This window comes from Rhea americana, unplaced genomic scaffold (assembly GCF_003343005.1).
Source record: "Rhea americana isolate MKP2758 unplaced genomic scaffold, rheAme1 scaffold_649, whole genome shotgun sequence".
NCBI lineage: Eukaryota > Metazoa > Chordata > Aves > Rheiformes > Rheidae > Rhea > Rhea americana.
In genome coordinates this window covers 17,134-44,488 of record NW_028186811.1, presented here as the reverse complement: position 1 = coordinate 44,488, position 27,355 = coordinate 17,134, and the positions used below count along the sequence as shown (strand labels likewise).

The 27,355-nt window shown below is 66.7% G+C and overlaps 1 protein-coding gene across 1 annotated transcript in view; it reads right to left on the bottom strand.

Moving 5' to 3' along the window:
• Positions 1–5,200: 5,200 nt before the first annotated feature.
• The window catches only part of LOC146586823 (microtubule-actin cross-linking factor 1, isoforms 6/7-like), a 28,126-nt gene continuing 5,971 nt past the window's right edge, over positions 5,201–27,355 (bottom strand). Inside the window, exons 5-41 of the mRNA XM_085320634.1 lie at positions 24,087–24,257; positions 23,831–23,973; positions 23,417–23,576; positions 23,146–23,230; positions 22,457–22,698; positions 22,120–22,239; positions 21,269–21,376; positions 20,800–21,018; positions 20,261–20,464; positions 19,956–20,187; positions 19,544–19,770; positions 19,351–19,473; positions 18,764–18,865; positions 18,272–18,373; positions 17,320–17,475; positions 16,589–16,744; positions 15,796–15,993; positions 15,578–15,706; positions 15,115–15,285; positions 14,877–15,032; positions 14,327–14,533; positions 13,861–13,980; positions 13,509–13,678; positions 13,034–13,193; positions 12,699–12,896; positions 11,960–12,085; positions 11,529–11,672; positions 9,995–10,183; positions 9,576–9,690; positions 9,327–9,493; positions 8,510–8,672; positions 8,059–8,213; positions 7,885–7,959; positions 7,139–7,256; positions 6,602–6,789; positions 6,412–6,532; positions 5,201–6,267 (exon numbers count right to left, since the gene is read on the bottom strand). Coding sequence (XP_085176760.1) covers positions 6,221–6,267; positions 6,412–6,532; positions 6,602–6,789; positions 7,139–7,256; positions 7,885–7,959; positions 8,059–8,213; positions 8,510–8,672; positions 9,327–9,493; positions 9,576–9,690; positions 9,995–10,183; positions 11,529–11,672; positions 11,960–12,085; positions 12,699–12,896; positions 13,034–13,193; positions 13,509–13,678; positions 13,861–13,980; positions 14,327–14,533; positions 14,877–15,032; positions 15,115–15,285; positions 15,578–15,706; positions 15,796–15,993; positions 16,589–16,744; positions 17,320–17,475; positions 18,272–18,373; positions 18,764–18,865; positions 19,351–19,473; positions 19,544–19,770; positions 19,956–20,187; positions 20,261–20,464; positions 20,800–21,018; positions 21,269–21,376; positions 22,120–22,239; positions 22,457–22,698; positions 23,146–23,230; positions 23,417–23,576; positions 23,831–23,973; positions 24,087–24,257 — 5,667 coding nt within the window. The 3' untranslated portion in view covers positions 5,201–6,220. The remainder of the gene's footprint in view (positions 6,268–6,411; positions 6,533–6,601; positions 6,790–7,138; positions 7,257–7,884; positions 7,960–8,058; positions 8,214–8,509; positions 8,673–9,326; positions 9,494–9,575; positions 9,691–9,994; positions 10,184–11,528; positions 11,673–11,959; positions 12,086–12,698; positions 12,897–13,033; positions 13,194–13,508; positions 13,679–13,860; positions 13,981–14,326; positions 14,534–14,876; positions 15,033–15,114; positions 15,286–15,577; positions 15,707–15,795; positions 15,994–16,588; positions 16,745–17,319; positions 17,476–18,271; positions 18,374–18,763; positions 18,866–19,350; positions 19,474–19,543; positions 19,771–19,955; positions 20,188–20,260; positions 20,465–20,799; positions 21,019–21,268; positions 21,377–22,119; positions 22,240–22,456; positions 22,699–23,145; positions 23,231–23,416; positions 23,577–23,830; positions 23,974–24,086; positions 24,258–27,355) is intronic.

The following is a 27,355-nucleotide window of genomic DNA, read 5'->3' as shown; positions in this document are numbered from 1 at the left end:
CTCCCCAACCTCGCCCTCCACCTGTTTGCCGACCTGGATGAGCAGGTGGGGCCCGTATTGCCCAAAATGTGCCCAACGCCACCCAAACGCCCCTGCCCTGTCTCCGTCACTCAGCCCCACACCCTCGGCTGCTCCCGCGGCCCTGGGCGCTCATCACCACGCTCCACCCAAGCACTGTGCCCGACCCGCCGCCGGCACTGGGGTGCTCTGCTGGCCCCCACAAAGTGCCGCGGTGCAGCCTGCTGGCGAGCGCTGCCCCTGCAGACAGCACCCTTCAGCCACCCGGTGCTTCCACGCCCAGCGCTGGACTGGTGGGGCACACGCTGAGGAGGAAGGGGTGTGCAACACCTGGGCAAGATGTTTATGGCGCGTGGGAGTTTGTTGTCTGGAGAGCTGCCGGTATCCAGGCAGGCTCCTGGGCACTGGGCGGCCCACTGGCCTGGGAGCCTGTGGCATGGTGGGACACGGTGCTGCAGGGATGCGRCGCTGCTGGGACGTGGCATAGTGGGGACATGTCCCCAGTGGGCCTGGCAGGAGGGACCGAACCCTGGTGGCACAGTGCATGGGGGCAGCCCTAAGGAACTGGCACGGTGGCCCAGGCCGGGCCCCGCGGGACTGGCCAGAAGGGCGCCGCAGGGCGGTGCTGGTGCAGGACCCCCACAGGGTCCGCGGCAGTGCAGGGCTCCTCCGGCAGCGCGGCCGGGCGGAGGGGCTGCCCGAGCACCAACTACAGCTCCCACAGAAGCGTTGCCCGGGAAGTACTGGGGAGTGTTCGTGCAAAGGCGAAAGGATTGTGGCTTGCCGCAGCGAGGGGATCGGCACGGACRTGTCGGAGCAGTGCCAGTGCTGCAGGGTTTCCCGACAGGAAAGGGCCTGGCCTGTTGGCCTGCGACTGCCGCTGCCTCCAGCGGGTCGTGGCCCAAACGCCGGGCTGCAGCGCCTGGGGCACTGGATGGGGGCTGCTGGACAGTTCTGTGCAGCGGCGCAGCATGGAGTCACTGTTGGGGTGGCATCTGCATGTGTGTATATGCAACCAAGCAGAAACAAGCAGTTGCTCCGTGAGGTCTACAGAGGCGATGGCATGTGGGTAAGCAGGAGGCGCCCGTGGCAAGGACATGGGGAGGACGAGGGCTGGGGCTGCTGGCTGTACTGGGTGGTGGAAGGACAGCATGGCAGTGGGGACAGTCCCAGGGCAGCAACAGGGGCTATCGCAGCGCAGGCACCAGGCCAGCARCACATGACTCATCAGCGACTAGGGTGCTGTCACGAGTGGCCAAAGGAGTCCTCGTCCTGCTGTGCCAAAAAGGGGTGCAAACTTGGGGACTGGGAGCCTCCTGCTGCATGCAGTGTTGGCGTTTAGTGCAGAGACCAGTGGCTGTGCTGGGCCGTGCTGTGCTGCATTGTCCTTCTGCTACACCTGTCTACACTGTTTTGCTGCTTTTGGCAAGTTGCCGAAATACGTGGGAAAAGTTTGGTTACAGCCATTAGCAATAGTGTGAGGTTGCAATTCGTGCATATGCATTTGTGGCTTAACAAAAACATTTTTTAAAAAAGGAGTCACCTGGRCTGGAAATCTCATTTGCAAGCGGCYGTTGTTGGCTGGAGATTTTGGGGGATGCSAACTGCCTGTCAGGTGTTGCAGGGGTGAAGCAGGCCCGGCTGGCTGCAGAGCAGTTTGCTCGGGAGAAGCAAAGCATGAGGGAAAGCCACCAGGATGTGGTTTCTCAGCATTGAAGGAGGTGTCTGGCAGAGGGAAACCCATGTTATTTGGTGGGCAAGGCTGGAGGGGGGAGGGACGCAGTGAGCCCCAGCAGTGAGGCATAGAGGAGCACAGGGGGGCCCAGGAACACGATTAATGCCCTGCACTGGTCTGAGCCCAGGCAAAGGCTGCGGAACAGGCACTTCAGCCATGCATTACCGAGAAGGAATCACTGTRGTGGACCCCAAGGGCAGGAGGCACTCCTAAAATTACATCTAGGCACATTGGTGCACTGCTGTTACGGGGCCCCAGTAGCTGCTGCTGTCACAGAGCAGCAGCTTCTGGCAGGAGGGCTGGGAGATGCTGGGTGGTGGGAAGACGCCTCAGTCCTCATTGCATTCCTTATCCAGGCAGAGTCATTGCAGCGACATCATGTCTCCTGACATGCAGTGAGTGGAAAGAGTCAGCCAAATCCTGGCACCTACGGATCTGCCGAAGGGAGCAGTGCTGTTGGGTCTCCAGCATCTCATGAGCTTTTATCCGAAGGTGTGCAGAAGCAAAACTGTTAAAGAAAGCAATGCCAATGCAAATGGAGGGACGAACAGGAGGAAGCATGGCAGAGGCTAAAGCAGGTGCTGCTCATGGCCCCGACCATGGGATGCCCTTGAACAGAGAGTCTGCATCAAGTGCTGGACGGACCGGGTGCAAAAAAGCGTGTGTCTGTGCGAGGAAGAACGTGGCTTTGTTCAATAGGGCGCGCTTTGTGGGAGCCATTCCCCACCAAAGTCTGTCCTACCAGGTGAAGCTGARGTGGACAAGTCTCATGCTGAGCCAGCAAAGCTGACCCGAGTCATAACAGCAAGGGATCCCTTTGGAGAAAGGTGTGATGATGTCTGTGCAAACAGCCACGCGAAGACACCATGTGCCAAAGCAAGAGAGGGAGCAGCACTGCAGAACAGCTGTGGGGAGGTCAGGCTGGAGAAGGCATGAAGGAGAGGTGAGCATTGTGTGCCTCATAGCTGACCGGGGCCGTGTTCGGGCACCCTGGCCAGGAAGCAAGCATTCAGCTCTCCATTCTAGCAGGATGAAGTTTTGTTTGCAGGATGGGATGAGGCAGTGGCCAAAATATAGGTGCCAGGGAAAATAGTTGTTGTGGCGACTGCGAGCCGATGAGCTGAGAGGAAACCGGCTCCCGTGGGAGGGGCAGCAAACAGCGTAGGGAGCAAAGCCCTGTATCAGTGTGGGAATTGGCAGCCTGGATCCAGCTAAACCACAAACACAGACGGGTGATGCCTAGGCTCTAATTGGCAGGAAGGAGCCTTAATGAGACAGTGTGCAAAGGCTGGTAGCGATCAACTCGCGCGGGCRGTCTCATTCCCTGTGTGAGTGACCTCAGGGTGCTGGTGGGGAGTGCCTTGCGGGACAGCAGTGCTGGCCAAAGCTGGAGGCGCAGAGCAGGGCCGGCCCCGGGGCAGGGTGCACCGGGCACACTCATCCCTGGGGCCACCTGCAGCCCCGGCGTGTGGCCAGCTGTGGCCGCCGGTCTCTGCATCCTGAGCCGGCTGTTATTCTGTGCTTGCCCATGCAGTGCCAGGCATTGCTGAGCACTGTGCCCATCCGTCCTCCCTGCAGCTGTCAGGGCCCACAGGGGCCCCAGTGCCCTGCGTTCTTGGACCCTCCACGGTGCAGGTTCTAGTACCCCGGCCCTCAGCCCCTTCCTAGCCAGCGTGGCTCTGCCCCACTGGCTTCAAAGCACGCAGTCCCACAGCTCAAGACCCTCGGGAGCGCCTCCAAGCTGCACTGGCAGCACCATCCAGTGGGAGCTGTGGCGGAGCAAGGGGAGGCTGAGGTGTCATTGCTGCGTGGCCTTTGTCTCTGGGTGTGCGGAGGAAGGGGAAGGGAGGTGGCGCTGAAAGTGCTGCCCATCGCCTGCCAGGCAGTAACCATGTGCCTGGAGCTTGGGCCAGATGCGAGCTCACTGCTGGGAGCTGCCTGCCAGGGTTTTGCTGTGTGGTACCTGCACCCACACATGCACAAATACTCTCACACAGGTTAAAATGGGTGCTCATGCACATCTGTGCACATGTGTGTGCCCATGTAAGTGGCTGTGTACACAGGCACATGCACACGTATATGCAAGAGGTCGATGTGCACATGCTGACCTTCATGGCACCAAAACCGCTGACCTGCTGCCACACATCCTGAGCGTGCATCCACATGCCTGCATCCGTGTGCTTTGGACCCACATCCCTGTGCATCAGACTGCACAGCGCTTGCCCACTCCTGCCCTGGTCCAGCCCTGGGGAGGCTGCAACCGCTGCCATGGGCATGGCCATGCAGGGCTCTGCACCCCACCTGTCCCYGCCTGCTGGCTTTGCTTCCCAGGCTCCAGGGCCTGGGGCTCGGGATGCAGCTGACAAAGGCTGGTGCTAGGGTTGCCAGACATGTTTCCCCAGCTGGGAAGGGCGAGAGGAATGTGCAGTGCAATCAGCGTCAGTGGTGCCTGCCCGCGCCGGCAGCGCTGCAGGGACCGTCCCAGGATGTGCTCTCAGATGTGCCGAGACTGGCAGGGTTGGCGCGGCCCTCAGGGGCAGCTGGCAGCTGCAGGCACAAGGTGGTCCCAGCCTGCATACAGCACCGGGGACGTTTGCAGCAGCTCCTCCATGCGAGCCTGGTAGGGGGTAGGCCCCTGCGCAGGCTCTGCACATTKCCGTGCCTGCCCCATCCCTGGCTGCAATCTGATGCAGAAGAMATTTGTTGAGGAAAAAATAAGGAGCACAGAGGTGGTTTTTCGAGATAACAGTGCAGAAATGAGCCCAAAAGGCAGGTGGGCACAGCCAGCCAGCCAGCAGGACATGGCAAAGGGAGGACATGGCCAGGCAAAAGCCCAAATCCTGGCAGAGGGCCATGGCAGGGTGGCAGTGACTGCAGCGCGCAGGGGCTTGGTGCTGAGCCTCAACCTGGGGCAGTGCGGGGTGAGGGCTGTGCCGCAGGCGCTCCTGCCATGGTGTCCAGCATGTGCCCCGCTCCGGCTGGAGGTGGCAGGCTGGGAAGTGCAGCCCGAAGGCGACGCGGCTCTGCAGAGCTGGCAGCCCGGGGCACAACACAGCCCGGCCGCCTGCCCGGGGCAGAGGTGCTGGCCAGCGACGTGCAGCAGGAATCCTGGCAATGCTTTCCTCAGAAAGGAGGCAAGACGGCATGGTGCCTGCCGGCATTTGCTGAGCTTGCCAGCTGCTGCTCCAGCACCCGGCWCGTCTATGCCAGTGGCACCAGCTGCAGGGCAATCCCAGCTGTCACCCTGCCTGCCGCCGTGTTGGGAAGCATGTGCAGGCTCTGGTGGTCCGCACTGGGCTTGAGGCACCAAGCCTGGCTGTGCCTCCTGTAACGCCTTCAGCCCAGCCCCGCACTCAAGTGACACGTCACTGTGCGGCTGCAGCCCTCCTACTCCCCCCACGCCGCAGGCAGCGCGCAGACAGACAGACTGCAGCAAGCCCCAGGTGCTTATAGAAAAAGAAATCTACTCTTTATTGTGACTGGCAGGGCCGTGCCCAGACCAGGGTTACATTCAGCTCTACTGCTGTCCGGTTAGCGGGGTGGYGGTGAACATGCGTCGGCGGGGCCCTGCTGCTGGAGGGATGCTGCAGAGGGATGGGGGCTCTGGCCACAGGGCCGCCCAGGGTGGGGGCACACGCACCGATGGCCGAAGGGGTGAGGGTTAGCACCAGAAATGGGGCTCTGCATCCGGCGAGGGGCCTGGCTGCAGAGCCCAGCCACTCTGCCTCAGGGCGCCAGCTGTGGGCCGGGGGCCCCCGGCCAGCGAGCACCAGCACCGGGGCTCTGGCAGCAGTCATGATGGTGCAGGCTGCAGGCAGGGCCCATTCAGGCTGTGGCAGCCCCAGCTCACCTGACGGCTGCAGGATGCTCAGTAGTGCTGCATGGGGCCCCTGCATGCACTGGGGCAGCACTGCACAGGGACCCCACACGCACTGGGGCAGCACCATGCAGGGCCCCCGTGTGCACTGGGGCAGCACTGCACAGGGACCCCACAAGCACTGGGGCAGCATCGTGCAGGGCCCCTGTGTGCACCGAGACAGTGCTGCATGGGACCCTTGCATGCACCAAGGCAGTGCTGCACCGGGACCCCACATGCACTGCGGCAGTGCTGCGCGGGGCCCCTGCAAGTGCTGCCTGGCCAGAGCAGGGCTGAGCCATGCCAGACAGAGCCTGGCAGCAGTTTGGTGTGTGTYGGGGATGGGGGGGGCTTGCATATAAGCTGGGACCAGGCCCAGGGGGATGGGTGACGGACAGACAGCACAGCCCTTGCACGCGGATGCTGCGGTGCGGCCGCAGCACCGGGCTGGGGTACGCAGGGCAGCCGCCCTTGGCTGGGGGTCCTGCGGGGTGCAGCGATGCCTGAGCCGCTTCACCATCCTCCGGCCTCGGGGCGGAGAGTCCTGAGTGGGGCTGGCCAAGGGGCCACGTGCGGCGGCTGCTGCACGGGGCCAGGCAGCCGCAGGGTGCTCAGCGGCAGGGGCTGCAGTGCTCCGGCGGGGACCTGTTGGGCGGCTCTGGAAGGAAGGGAGGGGATGCGGCAGAGCGCTTGGTGGTGCTGGCACGCGCGCGCCTGGCCCCACACTGCCCCACTGCCCCGCCGCACTGCACAGGGTCCAGCAGCGGCAACAGGCAGCCCCCCTCGGCAGCACTGCCCTCACCTGGGGGTGCCACGTCCAGGCTCTCCTCAGCCGCCGTGAACTGCAGCTCAGCCCCGTCGGGCAGCAGGGAGCCGCGGGAGCGGGGACACCGGTCTCCGGAGCGCGTCCGCCGCAGCACGGACTGGGGAGGCAGAGGCGTGAGCGGCGGGCGGCGCAGCGGGGGCGGCGCACGGGCTCGGCCCAGCCTTACCTTCCTGGCCAGGGGGCTGCTGGGCGCCGAAGCGCTGCTGTAGAGGCTGAGGCTGGAGCTGGAGCGGCTTGGGGACAGCACTTTGGAGGAGGGGGCCGACTGGTTCCCCGCGCACTTGGCCGCGGCGGCCCCAAAGGCATCTGGGGACAGGTACTTCTCGTTGATCTTCAGGTTGGTTCTTCCCTTCACTGGGGACGACGGAGGCCGTGAGTGGGGCCGGTGCCGGGGGTCCGGCGATGCTGCAGCTGGGGTGCAAGCCCCCTCAAGATGCCCCAGCACGAGGAGCAGCTGGGAGCGCGCCCGGCGGTGGTGGAGGAGCCGTGGGCATGGCCGCCAGCTGTGCGCAGCTCCCACAGGCACGGCCGTCCGGGAACCCAGGACACCCGCTGTGCCAGAGCTGGGGCTCGCCAGCCTCAGCCTTGTCGCCAGCACGTGGCAGAGCGGGGCCATCACAGAGCCCGGGGCACCTCTCCGTTGGGCCTCCGTGGCCCCTGGGAGCCCGGCTATGGCACACTGCGCCGTGCCAGCTGTGCCCACCTCTGCAGGGGTCGTTCTTCACCAGGAACTCGTCCAGCGCGATCCAGCCGCCACCCACGCGCACCATGAGGGTGCTACGCAGGATCCGCACCATCCGCAGCTGCTGCGACTCCCCGAACTGCGGAGGAGCCGGCCGTGAGGGCGGCAAGGGGCTGAGGGCGGGCAGGGGGGCATCCAGCATGGAGGGAGTGAGCGAGGGACAGGGTAGGGCAGGGCTCCGCACCATTGCACCGGGCAGGGAAGGAGCTCCGGAATTGGTGGGACGGAGAAGGGGCTGCTCTTGCCTCGAGGCATATGGAAATGACAGTGGATGCTCAGGCTGCCTGGCACCTCCACATCTCCCCTGCATGTGCATGCAGGACACAGGGATGTGCCCTGTCCCTGCTGCTGCAAGGGCCTGGTGKCCGGAACCATGGAGCACATGGGAGCGGAGACCCTGCACGGTGCAGGCTGTGTGCACAGGGTTGGAGCAGCCCCAAGGATGAGGGAACAGGGAGCAGGGATCCTGCACAGTGCAGACTGTGTGCACAGGGCTGGAGCAACCACCAGGACAAGGGAGCAGGGAGCAGGGATCCTGCACAATGCAGGCTGTGTGCACGGGCCTGGAGCAATCACCAGGACGAGGGAACAGGGAGCAGGGATCCTGCATGGTGCAGGCTGTGTGCACAGGGCTGGAGCAGCCACCAGGACAAGGGGGCAACCCCAGCAGCAGGGCAGGAGGTGGAGGCAGCACAGGCAGCACTTACCCGGTACCTGTTGGCACTGATCTGCTCCACCTGGAAGCGTTTGGCACAGTTGCACTGGGCCACCTGCCTGTTCACCTGGAAAACAGCCAGTGCAGGTCAGGCCTGCACATCCCACTAGCCCCTGCCCCCGCCACCTGCCCCCGCCACCTAGCCTCCGCGACACCCTGACCGTACCTCATCCTGGATCTGGTCTGCGTCAGCGGTCCTGCGCAGCGGGTCCCGGTTAGGATGCAGGGCACTGACGAACTCGTAGTAGTCAATGAAGCCATCGCCGTTCAAGTCAAAGATGCTTGCCACAGCCTTCATCTCCAGGATGTTGGTGGGGAACTCTGAGGGGGGGCATGCTCAGCCCTGCCAGGAAGGGGACGCATCCCATTCCTGCCAGCCAGTCCCAGCCTCCCCAGCACCAGCACCGAGCCGTGGGCTCCACCGAGGGGGCTCCCCAGGTGCAGCCTGGTCCCTGCCCATCTTTCCCAGCACAGCCCATGCCTCTGCCAAAAGAGCAGTATCCTACGCCTGCAGGAAAGCTGAGACGTGGGGAGATGTGCCATGGGGTGCGCAAGCCCCTGAGCCTGGGCTGCGGCCCTGCACCCCCCTTGGCAGTTCAGCATCTGGGCGTGCTCACTGGAGGCGAGGACGCTCTCGATGAACTCCCGCTGGCTGATGCGCCCGTCCTGGTCCCTGTCGATGCCCCGGAAAACGTCCAGGATGCGGGACTTCATTTGGCCGATCCACTGCATGTAACGCTTCCGCCAGACCCCAAAGTCGAAGTGAGCAAACTCCTCCAGCTTGGAGAGGTACAGGCGGGAATGAGCACCCCAGCGGGAAAGGCCCTGAGCCTGCAGCCCGCCCCATTGCCCATCATGGGTCACATGTGGCTCCAAGCAGGACCGTGGCCAGGCTTGGCCCTGACACGGCGCTGCCGGAGCATGCCCGGCACTGACCTGCCGAGTGGCTGGCAGCAATGCCAGCTCTCGGCCGTCTGGGGTCTGCGGGGATGGGATGTGCCGATCCCACCCGGACGGACACGCAGGAATGGGATCCGCCTGCTCCTGCCCAGAGGGATGCACAGGAATGGGATCTGCCCAGAGGGATGTGCAAGGATGGGATATGCTTGCTCTCGTCCAGAGGGATGCATGGGGATGGGATCTGCATGCTCCTGCCCTCAGGGACACACAGGGATGGGATCTGCTGCTCCCACCTGGTGGGGTGTATGGGAATGGGATCTGCCCAGAGGGATGTGCAAGGACGTGCTCTGCCTGCTCTAACCCAGAGGCATGGGTGGGGATGGGACCTGCCCGCTCTGACCTGGAGGGACACATGGGGACAGGATCTAGGATGCCTCTCTGGCTGTGTCCAGCTAACCCAGGGCTCCCCTTGCAGCGACCACGGCGAGCCGCCCATGCGCTCGAGCACCCCTGCGGCACCAGGGCCGCCGCTACCTCTCGCAGACGCTGCAGGGCTGTCTCCAGCCGGTACTGCCGGTCCAGGGCCAGGAGCCAGAGTTGCTGCCAGCGGTGCAGGAGCTGCGCCATGAGGGGTGTCTGGGGCTCCAGCCCCCCAAGCGGCACCACCGGGGTGCCCTGTGCCTTCCCCGTGCTGCGGCGCCCTGCGGCAGCCGGAGAGGGGAGTGAGGGCACGGYGCGGGGTGCTGGCATGGCGCAGGGCAGGTGAGGAGACAGGGCCCTTACGTGTGGCCAGCCGGCGGGTGGCCGGCGGGCCCAGCTCCACGGCCAGCTTCCGCTTGCAGCTCTTGGTGACCTTCTCCACGTCGGGCTGCTTGCGGTTCAGCTCCTCCATGAACACCTGCGGCGAGAGTGCCGGCAGTGAGCACCCCGCTGCGCCGGTGGTCCCCGAGGTGTGCGCCACAGTGCCCAGCCTGCTCAGGGCACGTGAGCATTCTGCCTGGGATGCTCCTGCATCAGCAACCCCCATGGAGACAGCATGGTCCTGGTGCACCCAAAAGCCCTCGGGGACACCACGGTGGCCAGTGGCGATGCAGAAGGGCTGCCAAACTGCAGCCCAGGTCAGGCACTGCCCCATGTGCCAGGCAGGGCGAGGGGGGCAGGCTGGTCCCATCCAGGCGGGAGCGGGRCCCAGGGTGCCGTACCACATGCTGGGCATTGAGCTCCTCCAGCTGCTCAGCATCCTCGGGCAGTGGCTCCTGGTCCCGCAGGCTCAGCGCCTCCTCGGCGGCTGTGATCCAGTCGATGAGCTGGGCCATTTCCTCGCGCTCGGCAGCAAGGCTGGCTGCCTGGGCCTGGAGCCGCTCGCCCTGCTGCTGGGCCCAGCTCAGCACCTGCGAGCAGGGGGGGATGGGGATGGGTGGCATGGGCCAACGGCAGGATCATGGAGCCACTGTAGCACTGCCGACCACCAGCGTCCACAGCGGCACAGCTGCAACCAGCCGCTGCGGGGCCCTCACTGCAAGGAGCAGCCAGTATCTTTCAGGGGGATCCACAGCCCCCCTGCAGTGGGATGGGTGCACGTGCGCACATGCAGCAGGAACATGGACCCTGGCCGGGTGCGCACCTGCACACACAGCAGGAACATGGACCCCAGCTGGGTGCAGGCCTGCACATGCAGCAGGAACACGGACCCCGGCCGGGTGCATGCCTGCACACGTAACAGGATCACAGACCCTGGCTGTGTGCACACCTGCACATGCAGTGGGAAGACGGACCCCAGCTGGGCGCATGCCTGCACATGCAACAGGATCACATACGCCGGCCGTGTGCACGCCTGCACAGGCAGTGGGAACACGGACCCTGGCCATGTGTACACATGCACACACAGCAGGAACACAGACCCCAGCTGGGTGTGCACTTGCACACACAGCAGGAACACGGACCCTGCCAGATGGACACCCGCACACGCAGCAGGAACACAGACCCTGGCTCCATGCACACCTGCATACGCAGCAGGAGCACAGACCGTGGCTGCGTGCACACCTGCACACGCAGCGGGAACACGGATCCTGGTCGTATGCATGCTGTGCAGCCGGCAGGGTGACGGCTCTGCTCTGCACATGCCATGGGGTCCTTGCCCGGCAGTGCTTGGAGCAGCAGTGACTGACGTGCTGGCCCCAGGGACAACACGGCTGCAGATTTGCTTGCTGCCTCCTGCAGCGGTGCGGGGCTGGGCTAGAGGGGGAGGGAGGCAGCCCCAGAGACGGCTCCGCACCTCTACGCAGATCCCAATCCCGATTAGATGTGCAATGCTGTGTGCACTAATTGCTTTGTGCAGACAAAGACAAGGGATCCGCCAGAACCTGTCGGACCCGTTCAGGGAGAGCCAGGAATGCTCTGCCACAAGGCCAAGCTGAGCCAGGTGGGAATCCCTGAGCGCTGCTCTCCCACCAGGCATGCTGCGCTGCCGCACACGCTCTGGGAACAGGGAATGAGCTGCCATCGGCTGAGCGGGACAAGAGAGGCCCTGGCTGCTGCTGCCACCGGAGACAACCCTTGGGTGGCACCGGGGCTGGGACAGGGTGGGAGCGAAGGGACATGGCGGGTGATGATCCTGGCGGCCGCAGAACCAGCGAAAGAAGGGGCTGGTCAGGAGGGCTGCGCGCAAGAGGTCCCCGTGCTGGGAAGCGCAGGGCTGTGCTCGTGCAGACGCCGGTGTCCCTGCGCCCAGCTCACCTCTTGGAAGCGGCTCTTGGCCACTGTGACCCAGGACTTGATGGTGATAATGGAGTCAGGGTGGCAGGTGGCAAGGATCTCTTCCCCCAGTGAGGTGATGCACTCCAGCTCCAGCTGCTGACACTGCAGGGACTTCATCAGCTCCTGAGGGAGCGCAGGACCTTGGTGCTGGCGGTTCACAGCCCCATGGCCCCTGGCACCCGCAGCCTAGCGAGGAGGCTGTGGGGGCCCAACAGGGCCAGCCCCACAGCAGGGCAGGGAGCCCCGCGGCTGTGCAGRGGCACAGGAGTGAGAGGCCCTCCCTAAGGAGCCGTGCACACCGCGATGCCGTGACGTCCGTGCCCAGAGGCCAGCGACCGCAGCCACGGGATGGCTTGGGGCAAGGACGGGGCTGGCCCTCGAGGCGGGGGCCCACGGGGCCGGGCACTGACCTGCAGCTGGTGCTGGCACTCCTGCACCGCTGCCTCCTCCTCAGGGAACATGCCATACTTGAGGGTTTTCTCCGACTCGGAGAGGCGCCCCAGGAAGGTGTGCACCAGGGTGTGGAACTCCTCTGCCTGCCGTCGATGGCCGGGGACAGGGGAGACTGCTCAGCACCTGCTCAGGACCCGCTCAGCACCCACCTGGCAGCTGCTCATTGCGGCCCGTCCCCCTGCCCTGGCCAGACTGAGCCCTGCAGCTGCGGCCGCTGCCTGGGCTGCACGAGCTCCTCATGGGGTGACTTGCTGCACAGCTCCAGACCCCCCAGAAGAGCTGCTTGCGGCCCGGCCCCAACCCTGCTGGGAAGAGATGCTCCTTGCCCCAGGGTTTCCCCAGTCCCCATCAGCATCTCCCCATCAAGAAGGGTGCCCCAAAATGCACAGAGACATCAGTCCCGGGCACCCCACACAGCACCCTACAGCAGCTGCAGCAGCTTGCGACATGGCCTCACAGAGTCCCACGCAGCACCCGGCGGCACCTGGCCACCCACAGCCCCGATGCCCCACGCAGCACCTTGCGCCACACACCGCCTCGGGCGCCCAGGGCAGCGAGCACCCTGCAGCCCCGGGCGCCAGCACAGCACCCCGCCACACACACCTGACACTTGCAGTGCCCCACAGCACGCAGTGCCTGGGAACCACACACAGCACCCGCGACGCAGGCATGTGCCGCTGGCACTGCCGCTCTCACCTGCCGGAGCGATGCCTCCAACCGGGTCTGCTTGGAGACCGAGAGCTTGCAGACCAGGTCCCAGCGGGCGCTCAGCTCCTCCATCTGCCTCTGCAGCCACTGTGAGTCCACGCTGCTGCTGCCGCGGGTCAGATCTCGCACTGAGCGCTTCAGCATCTTGATGCAGCTGGCTCGCTTGCCCAGCTCCTTCTGGAAAACCTGGGGAAGGAGCGGGCAGGGAGTGGGTGGAAGGTGCCGGGGGCAGAGCCACCCCGCCTGCTCCCCACGGGCTGCAGCAGGGCCTGGGGCTCCCCACGCTGCTCCAGGCACCGGGTGTGCAGGCTCGCGATACCAACCTTATGCTTGTCCATGAGGTCGCTGACCAGGTCCCGGTCCCCTCCGACGGGCACGTCCTCGCTGAGCTGCGGCTCAGCCCGGTACAGCCAGTCCATGAGAGCCTGCAGTGCGTCTGTGAACTTGCCCGAGAAGAGCAGGTTCTCCTCCAGCTTGTGCTGCCTGGAAGGCAAGGGCCCATTGGCAATCCTTGTGGACAGTCCCTGGTGCCCCAGGCATGGGTGCGCGTGCGGACACAGGGAAAAGCCCGTGCGGCATCACAGCTGCAAGTGCCTGGGCTCGCCCGCGGCCAGGAACGGATCCCGGCTGCACCCTGCGGGGACCRGTGACCAGGGACCAGCAGTGAGGGCAGCAGGCCTGAATCAGGGAGACAGGTGCCTGGGGAGGAAGGACCATGCCGTGCCAAGCTGTGCCGTGCCAGGTGGCCGCGACCCACACCACAAGCGGAGTGCAGGAGTCTGGCCCGGCTCGCCTCACCTCTCGACAGCCCGGCTGCACAGGGCGTCCCAGCGCTCCTTCAGYTCTCCCAGCAGCTCCTCCAGTGGCTGCAGGTCCTCGGGGAGCTGGGCTCTCTCCCGCAGAGCCCGCCCGCTCCGCAGCGTGGCCTCGTACACAGGCCGCTTGGAGCGCAGCACCTTCTGGAAAGCCTGTGGGCAGAGGGGTCAGACAGCCTGGCGGCCGGAGCTTGGCTAGCCCCGGTGCTGATTCCTGCCCCCACAGCTCTGGAAGGGCGTTGCAGCATGCCAGCCGCAGCTGCGGCTCTGGGCGCAGCCAAGGCCCCACTGGACGCAGCTGGCAGGGGACAGGGGAGTCGGAACGGGCAGCTCACCTTGTGCTCAGCCAGCTGGCACTTGATCTCCTCCTGGCTGGTGGCAGTGTCGTTGGGCACCTCCAAGATCTGCTCCACCTCGTCCATCCAGTCCAGGAGCAGCCGCCGGGACTCACTGAACTGAAACGCAGGGAGAGGTGCGTGACRGGGAGGCACACGCATTGCACTGGAGCAGCCGGCACAGCGGCACAGCCCGCACCACATAACAGCATGGCCCGTGCACTGCTGCAACGTGGGCTGCAGGCTGGGGCAGCAGCACACGGTGCGTGCGCTGGAGCACCACGTCCCTCATGCCAGGCCCGCAAGCTGGAGCAGCACGATCACACACTGTGGCAGCACCGCTCAGAGCATGGAGAAGCACAGCCCATGCCCTGGGGCAGGATGGACTGCAGACCAGAGAAGCATGGCCCATGCTCTGGTCATGGCCCAGGCTGTGCCTTGGAGCAGCTAGCACTGCTGCTGGTACCTGCTTCGTGCGCTTGCGGGCCTCCTCTAGTGCTGCTCCTCTCTCCGAGGTCCGCTGAAGCACCTTGGCCAGCCGCTCCTTGGCCGTCAGCACGAGGTTCTGGATCACAGTGCCATCCTGCTTCCGGCTGAAGTCCTTCAGGCGAGATGCAGCAGCCTCCAAGCCGCCGAGCTTCTCCCCGTGAGCGTGTGCCTCCTTCACCAGGGCCTGCGGGAGAGCCAAACGCAGTTGGAGTGCACAGAGGGCCTGGGGCAGGAACAGCCTCCAAGAGCAGCGTGGGATGCAGGGAGCACAGCCGGGGCTGCAGAGCAGAGTCCCGGCACGGCTTCCTGGACACATCCACAGGGAGATTCCCCTGCTGGGGCCAGGGCCGCGTGGGGCGCAGGGCTTGCCGCCTGCTGCAGGCTGTTCCTGCAGGCACTCCAGGCAGGCCCCAGCCCCGTGGGGATGGGGGCACCCGGATGCAGGCTGGGAACACAGCAGGGGCTGGGGCTGCCCCAGGCCGCCAATCGGCAGAGCGGCACTGGCTCTCCTGGCCGCCCGTGCTCACCTTGTGCTCCTGGATCTGCGCGGTGACAGTGTCCAGCACAAAGCTGGGTGGCGCGGGGGAGCTGAGGATCTCCTCCGCGTGCCCCATCCAGCGCAGCAGGTCCTGCATGGTGCCGTGGAACTCGGTGGTGGCCGTCAGCCCCTCCACCAGGCGCTCCTGCGAGCAGAGGCAGGCATTGGTGGAGCCCCTGGAGCTGGGCACCAGCCCCCGGGCAGCAGCGCGGCCCCGGCCCGCACACCTTCCTCTCCTGCGCCTCGGCATAGACGCTCTCCCACTTCTGCTCCAGGATGCGGAGGCTGTGCTCGGTGCTGCAGGGCCGGGCGGTGTGGCAGGMGGCCAGCAGGTGCTGCAGCCGGTCCCGCATGCTGTTGTACGCCTGCTGCTTCGACTCCATCTCCTTACACAGTTCCTGCCGAGAGGCCATGTGTGGGGAGCCCTGGGGCATTACTGCTTGGCACTGCCACCCCAGGGGGCTCCAGCTCTGCCCCAGTGGTTGGCATGGGGCAGGGGAGAGGGTCTCCCAGCAAGCTGGGGTGCAGGAGGGCTCTGCTGGGGCCGGGAGCACGGGGAGGGGAGAAGGGCCCACATCTCAGCACAGAGTGGGGTAGATGCGGGGACGCGTCCAGCCCACTCTCCCGGGGTGCAGGGAGGGCTCTGCAGCCCGGGGGAGCACAGGGTGGCTGGCACAGCCCAGGGCTCACCAGGTGCGTGGTGAGCTTCTCTTTGGTGGTGTCTGGGTGGCCCCAGGCCGGTTTGGAGAAGAAGAGCTGCAGCTCCACGTGCTCCAGCCACTGCAGCAGCTCCGTGATCTCCAGTGTGACGTCCTGCACCTGGTGTGAGGCGAGGGCTGAGGCCCGGGGCGCCCCACAAGCGTGGCGCATGGTGGCCAACAAGCCCCCGGGGTGCAGCATCCCCAAACCTGGCTGAGGTTGTTCTCCAGCTCCAGCTGGCGGCTCTCGGTCTCGCTCTGCACCGCATCCCAGCGCTGGTTGAGCTGCTGCAGGCTGCGCTGGAGCCCCTCCATGCTCTCCCCCAGGCTGGAGAGCAGCAAGCCCTGCCCAGCCTCGTTGACAGACTGCACCGTGTGGGCATGGGACATCACATCGTTCCTCAGCACCTGCGGGCGCACATATTGCATGGTCACGGCTGGCGGGCAMCAGCCCACCCCTTGCGTGCCCAATGGCCCCATGGCCCCCACAGGCCCACTCCGGGGAGCAGCGTGGCAGGAGGACGGTGCAGAGGAGGGGACGGGCAGGCAAGGCGCTGGCGCTGCACCGTGCAGTGCCTGTGTCAGACCACGCGCGAGCGTGCCCGGGCACGAGGAGGCAGAGCGGGGCTGGCCGCAGCCCTCGCTGCCTCCCCGCAGACGCAGAGACGACTCATTCCTTCCGTGCTGTCACCAGGGGAGGAGACACATTCTCACACTGCCCACCCCGAACCGCAGGGCCCTCACCCCCGGGACGTGCTGGCCCGCCACAGGGTGGGGCAGCGCCCCAAGGAAGGGGACAGGAGCGGGGCCAAGCAGTGCTCCACGGCCATGGGGCAGGAGGACYGCAGCACGGGGCTGCGCTGTGCAATGGGGCTGGGCTGCATCCTACAGGCAGGGCTGGGGATCTGAGGCCATGTCCTGTCCGTCGCCACCAGCACCCAGCCCCAACACAGCCAACTGGCCGGGCGCTGCCGGGACACGGCGTGCAGGTGGCCGCCCTCACCTTGTGCTTGGCCAGCTCGATCTCGCAGCTCTGCAGGTCGAGGCGCAGCAGGGTCGGGCCCTGCAGCTGCTCGGAGGTGCGGGACAGCCACTGCAGCAGCTCCTCCAGCTGGTGCTGGAACTGCCCCAGGCCCAGGAGAGCCGCCTCCAGCTGGTGCTGTGGGACGGAAGGGGCAGGATCAGGCACCATCTGGCAGGGGACACAGCCAGCCCTGCCCCGGCCCCCAGCACCATGCACCCAGTGCCTGGCATCATGCACTCAGTGCCCAGCACCATGCACTCAGCACCTGCACAGCACCATGCACCCAGTGCTCAGTACCACCTATCCAGCACCTGCACATCACCACACACCCTGTGCCCAGCACCACACACTCAGCACCTGTGCAGATCATGTACCCAGTGCCCAGCACTATGCATTCAGGGCCTGCACAGCTCCATGCATGCAGTGCCTGTGTAGCACTATGTACGTGGTGTCTGCACAGCACCACGCACCTGGTGCCCAGCACCTTGCACCTGGTGCCCAGCACCACACACGCAGAGCCTGCGCAGCAGCACACACCTACTTTGCTCTGGCTCTTGTCTCATGCCCATAGCAGAACTGAGACAAACAGTTCAGGCACCATCATCATCTCCCAGAAACCCCTAATCACTCCCATACCCCAGAGAGCAGTGCCCATTCCAGCATGGGCCATGCCAGCAGCAGCCCCACACTGGCCAAGGCCTCCTTCCCACCTGGCGACTGACTATCTCCTCCTCGAGGCGATCCCAGCGCTGGCGGAAGTCACTGAGCGATGCTGGTGGGTCTGTGTGCCCAGCACTGCCTGGGCCAGTGTGGTGCCGCAGGCTCTCCACGTCCACCTTGCACTGGTAGAGCTCCCTCTTGAACTCCTGCCAGGGACAGATGTGAGCAGGGCCACTTGCAAGCCCTGGCCCCGTGCACAAGCCCACYGGCCTGCCGCATCCCAGGCAGGGCATGCCTTGACTTGGCACGGCGCAACATGGCTCAGCATGGCATGTGTGGCAGAGCTGGGTACAGCGTGGCATGGTGTGGCACAGCTTGGTGTGGCATGGCATGGAACAGCTTGGCATGGCTTTGCACAGCACAGCATGCCATGGGACAGCACAGCATGGCATGGCATAGCATGGCACAGCATAGCACAGTTTGGCATGGCTTTGCACAACCTGGCATGTATGGTAGAGCTGGGGACAGCATGGCAGCATGGCTTGGCATAGCATAACATGGCATGGCACAATATGGCACAGCACGGCATGGCACGGCACAGTACTGCACAGCATGGCACTGCATGGCTTTGCACAGCATGGCATGTATAGCAGAGCTGGGTACAGCATGTGGCACAGCCTGGCACGGCACCCTTGGCCCAGCTCCTCGTGGCTTGGCACCGAGCAGCCCGGTGTAGCATACTTGCCCTCTCCTGGGCCCGCAGCTCCTCCTCGTGGAGAGCACGGGGTTCAGGGCGGGTTCRGGGCAGCCCTACACCCTGGTGTCCTTGCAGGTGACCCCAGCCAGTGACGGYTCAGCCACCCCATGCCGACCATAAGCGGGCACCCTGGGGGCACCAGCACCATCCAACATGCTGCTTCCCACCACCCACTGGGAAATGCCCCTCTGGGTCACCCTGTGCCGCCCCCTGGGCTTGGGGCCGCRTCCTGCTGCGCGACCCACCTTGAGCTCCGCCAGCTGCTGCTGCACCATGTCCAGGTCACCACCGACAAGGAACTCCTCCGCAATGCGCAGCTCAGCCGCATCCAGCCACTCGAACAGCCGCTGGGACGGAGGGGGCCGCGGGGGTCACGTGGGTCCCTGTGCTCTGCAGCCCCATGGCCAGGCATGGGGCTGGACTCGAGCGGGGCCCAGGGGGCTGGAGCACAGGGTCACACCAGCCCCATCTTCAGCGAGTGAACCTTGGCGTGGGCACATCGCACAGCGCCAGGACACAGTCCCCAGGTGTGGCCATACCCCCTGCCCCGTAGCCCCACTGCCCAGTCAGCCCCACCACCAGCTGCTCTCCTGAACGCAGCTGTGCCCAGGGACCTCCCCAGCAGCCCCACGGTGCCTCAAAGCTGCTGCCCAGCCAGCCCCATGCTGGGGCTGATGCTTGGGGTCCCACGGGCCGGCCCCCGGGCGCCCGCCTGCACGGCCCCAAGCACCCCACACCTGCATGGTCTCCTGGTAGCTGAGGGAGGCCTGGAGCTGCTCCTCGAGGTGGCYGTACCGCTCCGTCCACACCTTGTTCAGGCTGTGCCAGGAGGAGTAGAGCTGCAGCAGGGTGCAAGGGTCAGCGGCACCGCYGTGGGGCACAGCGGCACACGGCCCTCCTGCAAGGACCCCAGCCCGGGACGCCCAGCCGAGGCAGCCCAGACACCTCCCGGGGCTCCCCTGGATGGCCGACCGCGGGGCTCCCCGGGACACCCGACCCTGGGGCTCCCTGGAACACCTGACCCTGGATCCCCGGGACGCCCACCCTGGGGGCTCCCCGGGAGCCCCAACCTTAGATCCCCGGGACCCCCAACCCTGGATCCCTGGGACACCCCCCCCCCCCCAGAGTCTCCCCAGGCCCCACCCAAGGGGTTCTCCCAGAGCCCAGCTGTGGGACAGCCATGGCTGTGAGGTCCAGCAGCAGCCGAACTCGGGGATGCCTGGTCCTCGCACGCCCTGTGCCTGGGAGAGCCGCCCCATGGCCCCTTGCCGGACACCTGCTGGCCACGGGACAGACAGACCAACCGCCCCGCCGGGGCACTCACATCATCCAGGCTCTTGGTGACGTCGGGCTTGTCAGGGTCCCCGCAGGAGGACATCAGCTCCACGCCCAGGATGCCCAGAGTGTCCAGGTCACCCTGCAGGGAGTCAATGTCCTCCCGCAGCGCCTGCGGACAGGACAGGACTTAGCGCTGACCCCCACTCCCGGGCCAGTGCGGGCCCCTCCCCGCCCAGTACCTGCATGGTGCGGAGCCGCGTGCGCACGGACTCGGGCTCAACGCCAGCCTCCTCCAGGCCCAGCACCAGCTGCTGGGTGTCGCTGAGTGTCAGGGCCAGCTCGGAGAGGCCATGCCAGAAGCGGTCGGCCAGAGCCAGCAGCTCCCGCAGCCAGCGCTCCTGCTCCTCGCAGCGGGCCCGCAGGCAGCCCCACTGTGACAGCAGCTGGGCCGTGCGCTCCTGGAYCACTGTGGGGCACCAGAGGGCCGGGCTGGGCTGGGGGCTCTCGGGGCCCCCAGCCCTGGGCAGGACACGGCCCCACTGGGATGGCCCCGGCTCTGGGCATGGGCACGGGCACAGGCACRCGCTCCCGTGCATGCAGAGGCACCTATGGGGCCATGCCTGCCTCTCCGCGGGCTGGGGGTGCAGGTACCTCTCGCTGCGGCGTCTGAGTTTGCTGCCTGCATACTGTCCAGCAGCTCAGTGCCCTGCGCCTGGACCGTCTCCAGCGCCACCCCCAGCTTCTCCAGCTCCCCCAGGGCCAGGCTGTTCTCGCGGAGCTGCTCCCGCAGGTGGGCTGCATCGCCCCGGACCGCCGGCGGGGTCTGCAGGCGGCTCTGCAGCCGCTCCAGGCACTCCAGCAGCAGGTCCATGCGCTCGGTCAGCTGCCGAAGGAGCAGCCTGGTCACTCAAGGGAAAGACCTGAGGGGCGCCAGCTCCCTGGCGCTGGCCCCATACCTGGCTGTAACGTGGGAGGGCATCTTCTAGCAACGCAGCTGCCTGGCGCACACGCTCGCGGATGCGGCCGTACTGCTCCTCGGCCTCCTGGCAGCGCCGCTGGAACGGGGCGCCCTGCTCCGGGCTCAGCTCCACCAGCCGGGCAGAGACACGCTGCAGCTTCCCCATCAGCGGCCGGTGCTCCGCAATCGCCTCCCGCAGGCACTGGGGGCACAGGGCAGGCGGTGGGACATGTCCTACAGTGCCCTGGCACTGCCTGTGCTGCGCCAGGGCTGACCYGGCACCCCGGCACCAGCTCTGCCCCCACCGGACAGTGCTCGTGCGTGCTGGGTGCCCCTGGCCCCACGGCAGCACTCTCTGCCCTTTGGCTCCTCTGGCTACCTCCAGGCCCCTGGCATCTCCTGCATCCCCTCTGTGCCTGCTAACCAGCACCTGCCCTGACTGTCCCCTTCCCCTTCCTCCTGCCTTTGGCTGTACCTTCACCATCCCCTTTGCCATCGCCTTCCTGTGCCTGCGCTGGTGCCATCCCAGCCCCTCACCTGCAGCAGCGCTTGCTGTTCCTTCAAGGCCTCGTAGCTGATGGCGTTTGGGGAAAGTTGCACCCCTATGACCTGTGTCTCCTCCAGCCAGGGCGACAGCTCGTCATGGGCCTCGGAGAACTGGGCCAGCAAGGACTGAGTGTGCTCCAGCTGCACGGTGCAGGCTCCGCTCCGCAGGAAAAGCTGCTCCGCACGCTCCTGCAGTGCCTGCACTGAGGACTGCGGAGACACACAGCTCACCTGGGGCAGGGCATCCTGCTGCGGCCAGGCTGAGGACAGGCCGTGGCCCTTCCAAAGCAGGCACCCTGGTTCACCTGGCCTTGACCCAGGAACGTCGCGCCCAGTGCTGGTGGAGCTCCGGGCGCATGCACTGGGCCGGTGGTCCTGGCCAGCCCCACCATGCGGGCCAGCGTACTGCAGAGTGGAGGAGCCCTCGGCCAGGCAGCACCAGTGCCCGGATGTGGCTCACCTGGAGGTGCTGCTGCAGGGGCTCAGGGCAGGACTGGAGCAGCGGCTCCGAGATCCCCAGCAGACGCTCCACCAGTCCCCGGTGGTGCAGGATCTCAGCAGAGAGCAGCTGGAGGACAGAGGCAAGTGGGTGCCACTGGCAGCCAGTTAGCACCAGGGAGCAGCATGCACAGCTGCCGAGGAGCTCGGCAGAAGCAGGGCTCTGCAGGCTCYGTGCACACCCACACCCAGGAGCGCGGACCAGTTCTCTGACCAGCACCAACATCCCTCTGTGAGGGGACAAGCAGCAAAGCCCCAGCAACCCTCCATACCCTGATCCCTGGCAAGGGGACCTGCCTGTCCAGGCAGGTATACCTTGGGGAGCTCATGTGCAGGCCAGGCCCAYGGATGGACATTGCCAAGCCTGGTGCTTCAAAGGCCTCGCTTGTTGCTCCCTGCTCCAAAGAGCTGCCCCCAGGGCTTTCCCTCTTGTGGCCGAGCAGTGATGAGCATGACACTTTGCCACTTTGCATTGATTTTCAACACGAGATGCGGATAGGAGTCTGAGGGAGGGCCACTGGCATACAGGAACCTGGGTGCACATGTGCAGGGTTGGTGCACACAGTGGGTGCTGGGGCACAGAGGGGTTGGCAAGGCACAGAAGGATGTAGGCAAGGGAAGGATGCCAGCATGTCCTTGCACGCGTGTGACTCAGTCTGTGCATGCACAGTGGGTGCGCAGCACGCTGGGGACGTGGACCCAGTGTCCCTGGGGCTTGCTGGCACTTCTTTGCTGCTGGCAGCCTGTGGAGGTGCGGGGCCCTGCAGGGTGCACCCCCTGGCCCGCTGCACCCGAGCCGCTCTGCATACCCACCTTCTGATCGGAGAGCTGGGCGCGAAGGGCCTGCGCGTCCAGCTGCACCTGGCCAATCTCCTCCAGCCGCCCACTGAGTCCAGTCAAGTGGGCGAGTTCAGAGTCCAGGATCTGCTCGAACTGCGAGAGGGACAAGAGCCATCAGCCTGGTCAGGAGACGTGATGTGTGCATGGGGATGCCTCCTCACGGCACAGCTGCCTGCAGCAGCACCTTCCTCCCCAGAGTGGGCGCAGACCCCAGCTCCCAGATTCCTCCAGCCCCTTCTGCCCCATGTCTCCCCTCCCCACAGATGGTGGTCCGGGGGGGCACAGTCCCCAGCGCCCCCGCATCCTGCACCTTTTCTTTGTCGCTTGTGCTGACCAGGAGCGCCTGGTCGCTGTGCTGGCTGTCCCAGGAGGCCAGCTCCTTCTCCATGCGGCCCAGCCAAAGGGCCAGGTCCTCCTGGGCAGTGCCCACGTGGGACGAGGCCTCCAGGGTCTGCTCCAGCCGCTGCATGGTGTCAGCGCTGCTCTGGCCCACGATGAGGTATCGCATCCTCAAGGACTCCATCTTCTCCTGCGCCAGCTGGGCCTCTTCCCCTGCGGCAGCACAGCCAGTGGCATCAGCGCCACCCGCCCAGTGCCCGGACCTGTCCCACCCGAGCCCCCCCTCGCCGTCTGCTCCTGGCCAAGTGCCGCTCCCGCTGCACCTCCTGCCCTCCTGGCACCCGGGACGCTTCCCGGCCCTGGCCAGCAGGATGCTGTGGGCCCCAGGACAGGCAGCACATGGACCCCCAGCTCCTGGAGTCACCAACCAGTGGCAGAGCTGTGCTCCAGCTGGGGTGTCCTGGGGCCGGCCCTGCTCCTGGGAGGTGTCTGGGCACCRTCGGGACAGCGCTCTGCTCATCCTCTCCCATATCCCGGCACCAGCCCCAGCAGGTATGCTCGCAGCCCCGGTGCAGAGCCGGCGGTGCCGGGACGGGGGCGAGTGCTCGGCACAGGGCTGAGCCCCGGGGCTGCGCCTTCCCCACGCCATTCCCCACTTGCCTGTCACCATCTCCAGGACCCGCTGCCCGCTCTCCAGGGCCCCTTCCAGCTCTCCCAGCCGGGCACGGATCTCCTCGCAGAGGCCCTGTGTGAGAGGGTCCCGTGGCAGTGGCTCCCATCCCTCCTCCGTCCGGGCCGGCGGACGCCCCTCCTGGCGCCCCCGGACTGCTCCATGCCCAAGCTGCCGGCACTCCTCTGGCACCGCGCGGGCAGTGCTCGCCCCACTGGGCTGCCCGATGCTGCCCGCTCCCAGCCCGGCCCCGGCTCCTACCTGGATTTGCTGGTGGGCGTCCTGCAGGCGGCTGACGGAGCCGTCRGCTCTCCAGAGCTGGGCCAGCCGCCGCTCCGTGGTGCCGAGCCACTCCTGGAAGGGGTCCACGGCCTCCTGGAAGCCCTGGGCGGCTGGCAAGATGCGCTCCAGGCAGCTGTGCCTGCCGGGGCAGCTGGTGAGCAAAGCCTGGCCGGTGGCAGGGGCTGCCTGGGGCTGCCGGCACGGGGCCGGTGCCCCCCGAGCGTCCCACCCGGCATCCAAGCCAGGCGACGGCGGTGCCTCCCAGTCTGTCTCCATCCCCCTGCCCAGGGCCGCTGCAGGCAGCGCTGCGGGCAGGGGCACYGCAACACCGGCACCCGGGATAGGGTCCGTGGAGCTACCAACCCAGAGGCAAATGTCCCAACCCCGACCCACCTGGCTTCAGCCTCCTGCATCAGTTTGCCCCACTTCTCCCTGAGGCTGCGGAGGCTGCCGCCCTCCTCCTCTGGCAGCGGTAGCCTGTCCTGCAGGACATGCTCCACTCGCGGCCGACGCTCCTCCAGGAGCCGTTTCAGGAGCTGCGAGGGAGACAGGGCCTGGGCAACGGAGCCACCGGCACTGCCGGCATGCCCCAGCTCCCTGGGCCCTTAAACCCTGGGCAGTTGGAGGCCGGGCCCAGGGACCTGCTCACCTTCTGCTCCTCCAGCTGGGCCTTCACCACCTTCACCTCTGAGGAGGGCAGCTTCTGGTTGCTCACCAGCTCCTCCATGTCTGCCACCCAGGCCAGCAGGCTCTCAAGTGTGTCCTGGGCTCGCTCGGCACCCACAGCCTCCTCCAGCACGGGCACAGCCCGGGAGGCCACCTGCGGAGGAGACGCGGCTGAGCCGCCCGGGCCAGCGCTCCGCGAGCCAAGCCGGGGGCCGGCACCCTGAACGCCGCCCGACCCATGGGTCCCGGCGCCAGAGAGGGGCTATCGGCGGTGCCACACTCGCTCTGCGAGGCTGGGCACCCGGCGCCACCCCGAAGCCGCCGCCGGCTCCCACAGTCACCTCGGCGGGATCGGGATCAGGATCGGAGTTGGAGCCGGGGCGGCCAGCGGCCGGCTCCCCCGCGCGCTCCGTCATCACCGTCACCGTCCGGGTGACCAGGGCCTCGCCGGCCGGGTACTCAGTCACCTCCACGATCTCTGTCACGATGGTCTCCGTCACCTCCGTCACCTCCGTCACCTCGCGGGTGGTGAGGGGCTTCCAGGACCAGGTGGCCCTCGGGGCGCCGGCCCGGGGTGGGGTCCAGGCGGCGCCTGTTCCCCCCTCGCCAGGTCCCGCCGGCAGGACGCCGGCGGCGTTCCCGTTCTGCACTGCCGCCTCCGAGCTGCTGCGCCGCAGCGGCGGGGGGCTGCCGGGCCGGCCCCGGCTGCCCCCGGCCACCGCGCTCCAGCCATTCTCCGTCACCGCCGGCGGCGGCTTGGCCTCCGTGTCCGGGCCCCGCTCCTGGAGCGGCGGCTCCCGCAGGAGCTCCTCTGGCCGGCGGCTCTTCTGGCCCAAGCAGCTGGGCCTGCTCACCGAGTTCCCCATGGCGCGGCGCCAGCCCCCGGATCAGATCCCCGCCTGGAACAAGCCGGGAGGACAGCATCAGAGCCGAGCGGGGGCTGGCGAGAGGGCCAGGGAGGCGGGAGGGCGCCGGCTGTCACCCGGGGCCGGGTGCAGCGCGGGGACCCGGGGCACCGCGTGTCCCCTGCGCCACGGCRCGCGTCCCCACCTCCCCTGATCTGGGGGTGCAAACACAGGGTACCGGGAGGCAGCGCGGGCACCCGGCAGCCGGGCAGATGCTCCCGACCTGCATCGCTTTGTGCCATTAGATTAACTCCGCGGCAAGCAGCGCCGGGAGAAAAGAGCCATCTGTCTGCGGGGCCCGGACAAAGGCGGCCCCGGGGACCCGCACGGGGGGAGTGCGGCTGGGGCCCTCCGCCCGGAGCACCCACCCTCCCTCCCCTCCCTGCTCGCCCCCGCCACCACCATAAATCCCCCACCGCCCGGCAGCACCCTCCTGCSCCGCACTCGGCCAGAGCCCTCCCCAGCCGGCCACGCCACCGGCCCCCTCGGCATGCCCGTGCCACAGCCTTTCTGCCCTGCACGGCCATGCACTGCGCACCCCCATGTGTGCGCACACACTGGGCACACACCTGTGCACACACACACATGCACAGCAGGCCTGCACCAGCACACACCCATGTGCACGTGCGCACACAGCCGTCGGATGCGCATCGGGTCRGTGCGCCCTGCGTGCACGCTTACCCCTCATACCACAGGCCCCCCTGCGCACACTCCTGGCTCCCTCCTGCTGCACCACACCCCCCGGCCATCCGGCCTGGGCACTGCACACGCCCGCTGCAGGACCCCGCAGCACGTGTGCACACCCACAGGTGGGCTGAGCGCTGCACGCCACTGTGCACGCCTCTAGCATGACCTACTCCGCACGCGAGCACACACCCGCAGCAAGACTGTATTCTGCGCACACACACACACACACATACACATGCATGCTTTCCCAGTGTTCACACACTGCAGTGCCTTGCACACGTCCCCACCCCCCACATGCAGCTACACAGACTCCACAGCAATACCGTGCTCCACACGTGCAAACATTAACAGTGCTACACAAACTTACGCAAACATGCCCGCATCAGCAGTGCACATACGCAACAGGAGTGCACACATTCCCACAGGCCTGGCACGCTCCACACACACACACATCCATAGCAATAGTGCATCCCAGGCATGCTCATTCCTCCATGGACAGACACCCTGCAGAGATGTGCATGCACACACCAAGCCCCTCCACGCACAACTGCTGCACGCTCCATGGGTGCACCATCCCCACGGCATCGCAGCCCCACGCACATGGGATGCTGTGCACACACTCGCACACTGTGGCACCTCTCACAGCTGGGCTCTGACATACTCACCCCAGAGGCAGTGYATGCCCCACACAGGCACACGTGCACAGCATCACTTGCCCCACAGCAGTGTGACCCTGTGCCTCCCCACGAGTCCTGCAGCCAGCCCTGCTGGGCGTTGCACAGAGGGAGTCCCCTCGTGCAGCGAAGGCAGAGGGTCACCCAGGGCCCGCTGCAGCAGGCAGGTGAGGGCTGATTCCAGGAGCCCGCCTGCAGCACACTTGCATCCACATGTTGGGGTGAAGCCTTTCTCGCACCTCCAGACACATAGCACCGCAGCGACACGGTCCTTGTGCACRCACAGCTGCACCCGCCGACGAGCAATGCCGCTCCAGCCAGACCCTGCACCTGCTCTGCCCCTCACCCCGTGCCCAGAACCCACGCATTCACGGCAGCATCACCCACGCCCCAGTACCCCGTGGCAGCTGTGCCCTGTGCGGGCCTCCCATGCCTTGCGTGCCCCTGCACCACAGACCCTCGCCCTGTGCTTGGCTGTGCATCCCCTGGCCAGGGCTCACCCCGCTCCCCRTCACACGGGGGGTGAGGGGCCGGGCGCCCCTCCTCCCGCGCTCTGCTGCTGCTCGGGCTGGGCAAGGGGACGGTGACACTTACCCCTCTGTGGAGCACGCCGGGGTCCATGGGCAGCGCGAGGACTAAAGCGGGGGCATTGTCACGGGGGCGGGAAGGGCTGCTCCGAGCAAGGCAGCCAGCGAGGGGCTGCAGGGACGCTGCCGGAGCCGTCTCGCCTTCACCCGGGCTAGCTGGCCAGCGGTCGGGCCATCGCGGCCGGGGATGCCGGCTCCGTGGAGCGCCTGGGCGCTCACCCCGCTGCCGGGGCCGGGCCGCGCGTGTCCCGCGGCGGAGCGGGGGCGCCGGCGTGGCCGGGGGCTGAAGCTACCGCGGCCGCGACATGTCGCAGCGCGCCCGCCTGGCCTCCGCCGGGGAGCGAGGCCTTTTGTGCCACTTCAAAGGCTCCTGCCCGGCTCCCGCACCCGGCGCTGGCC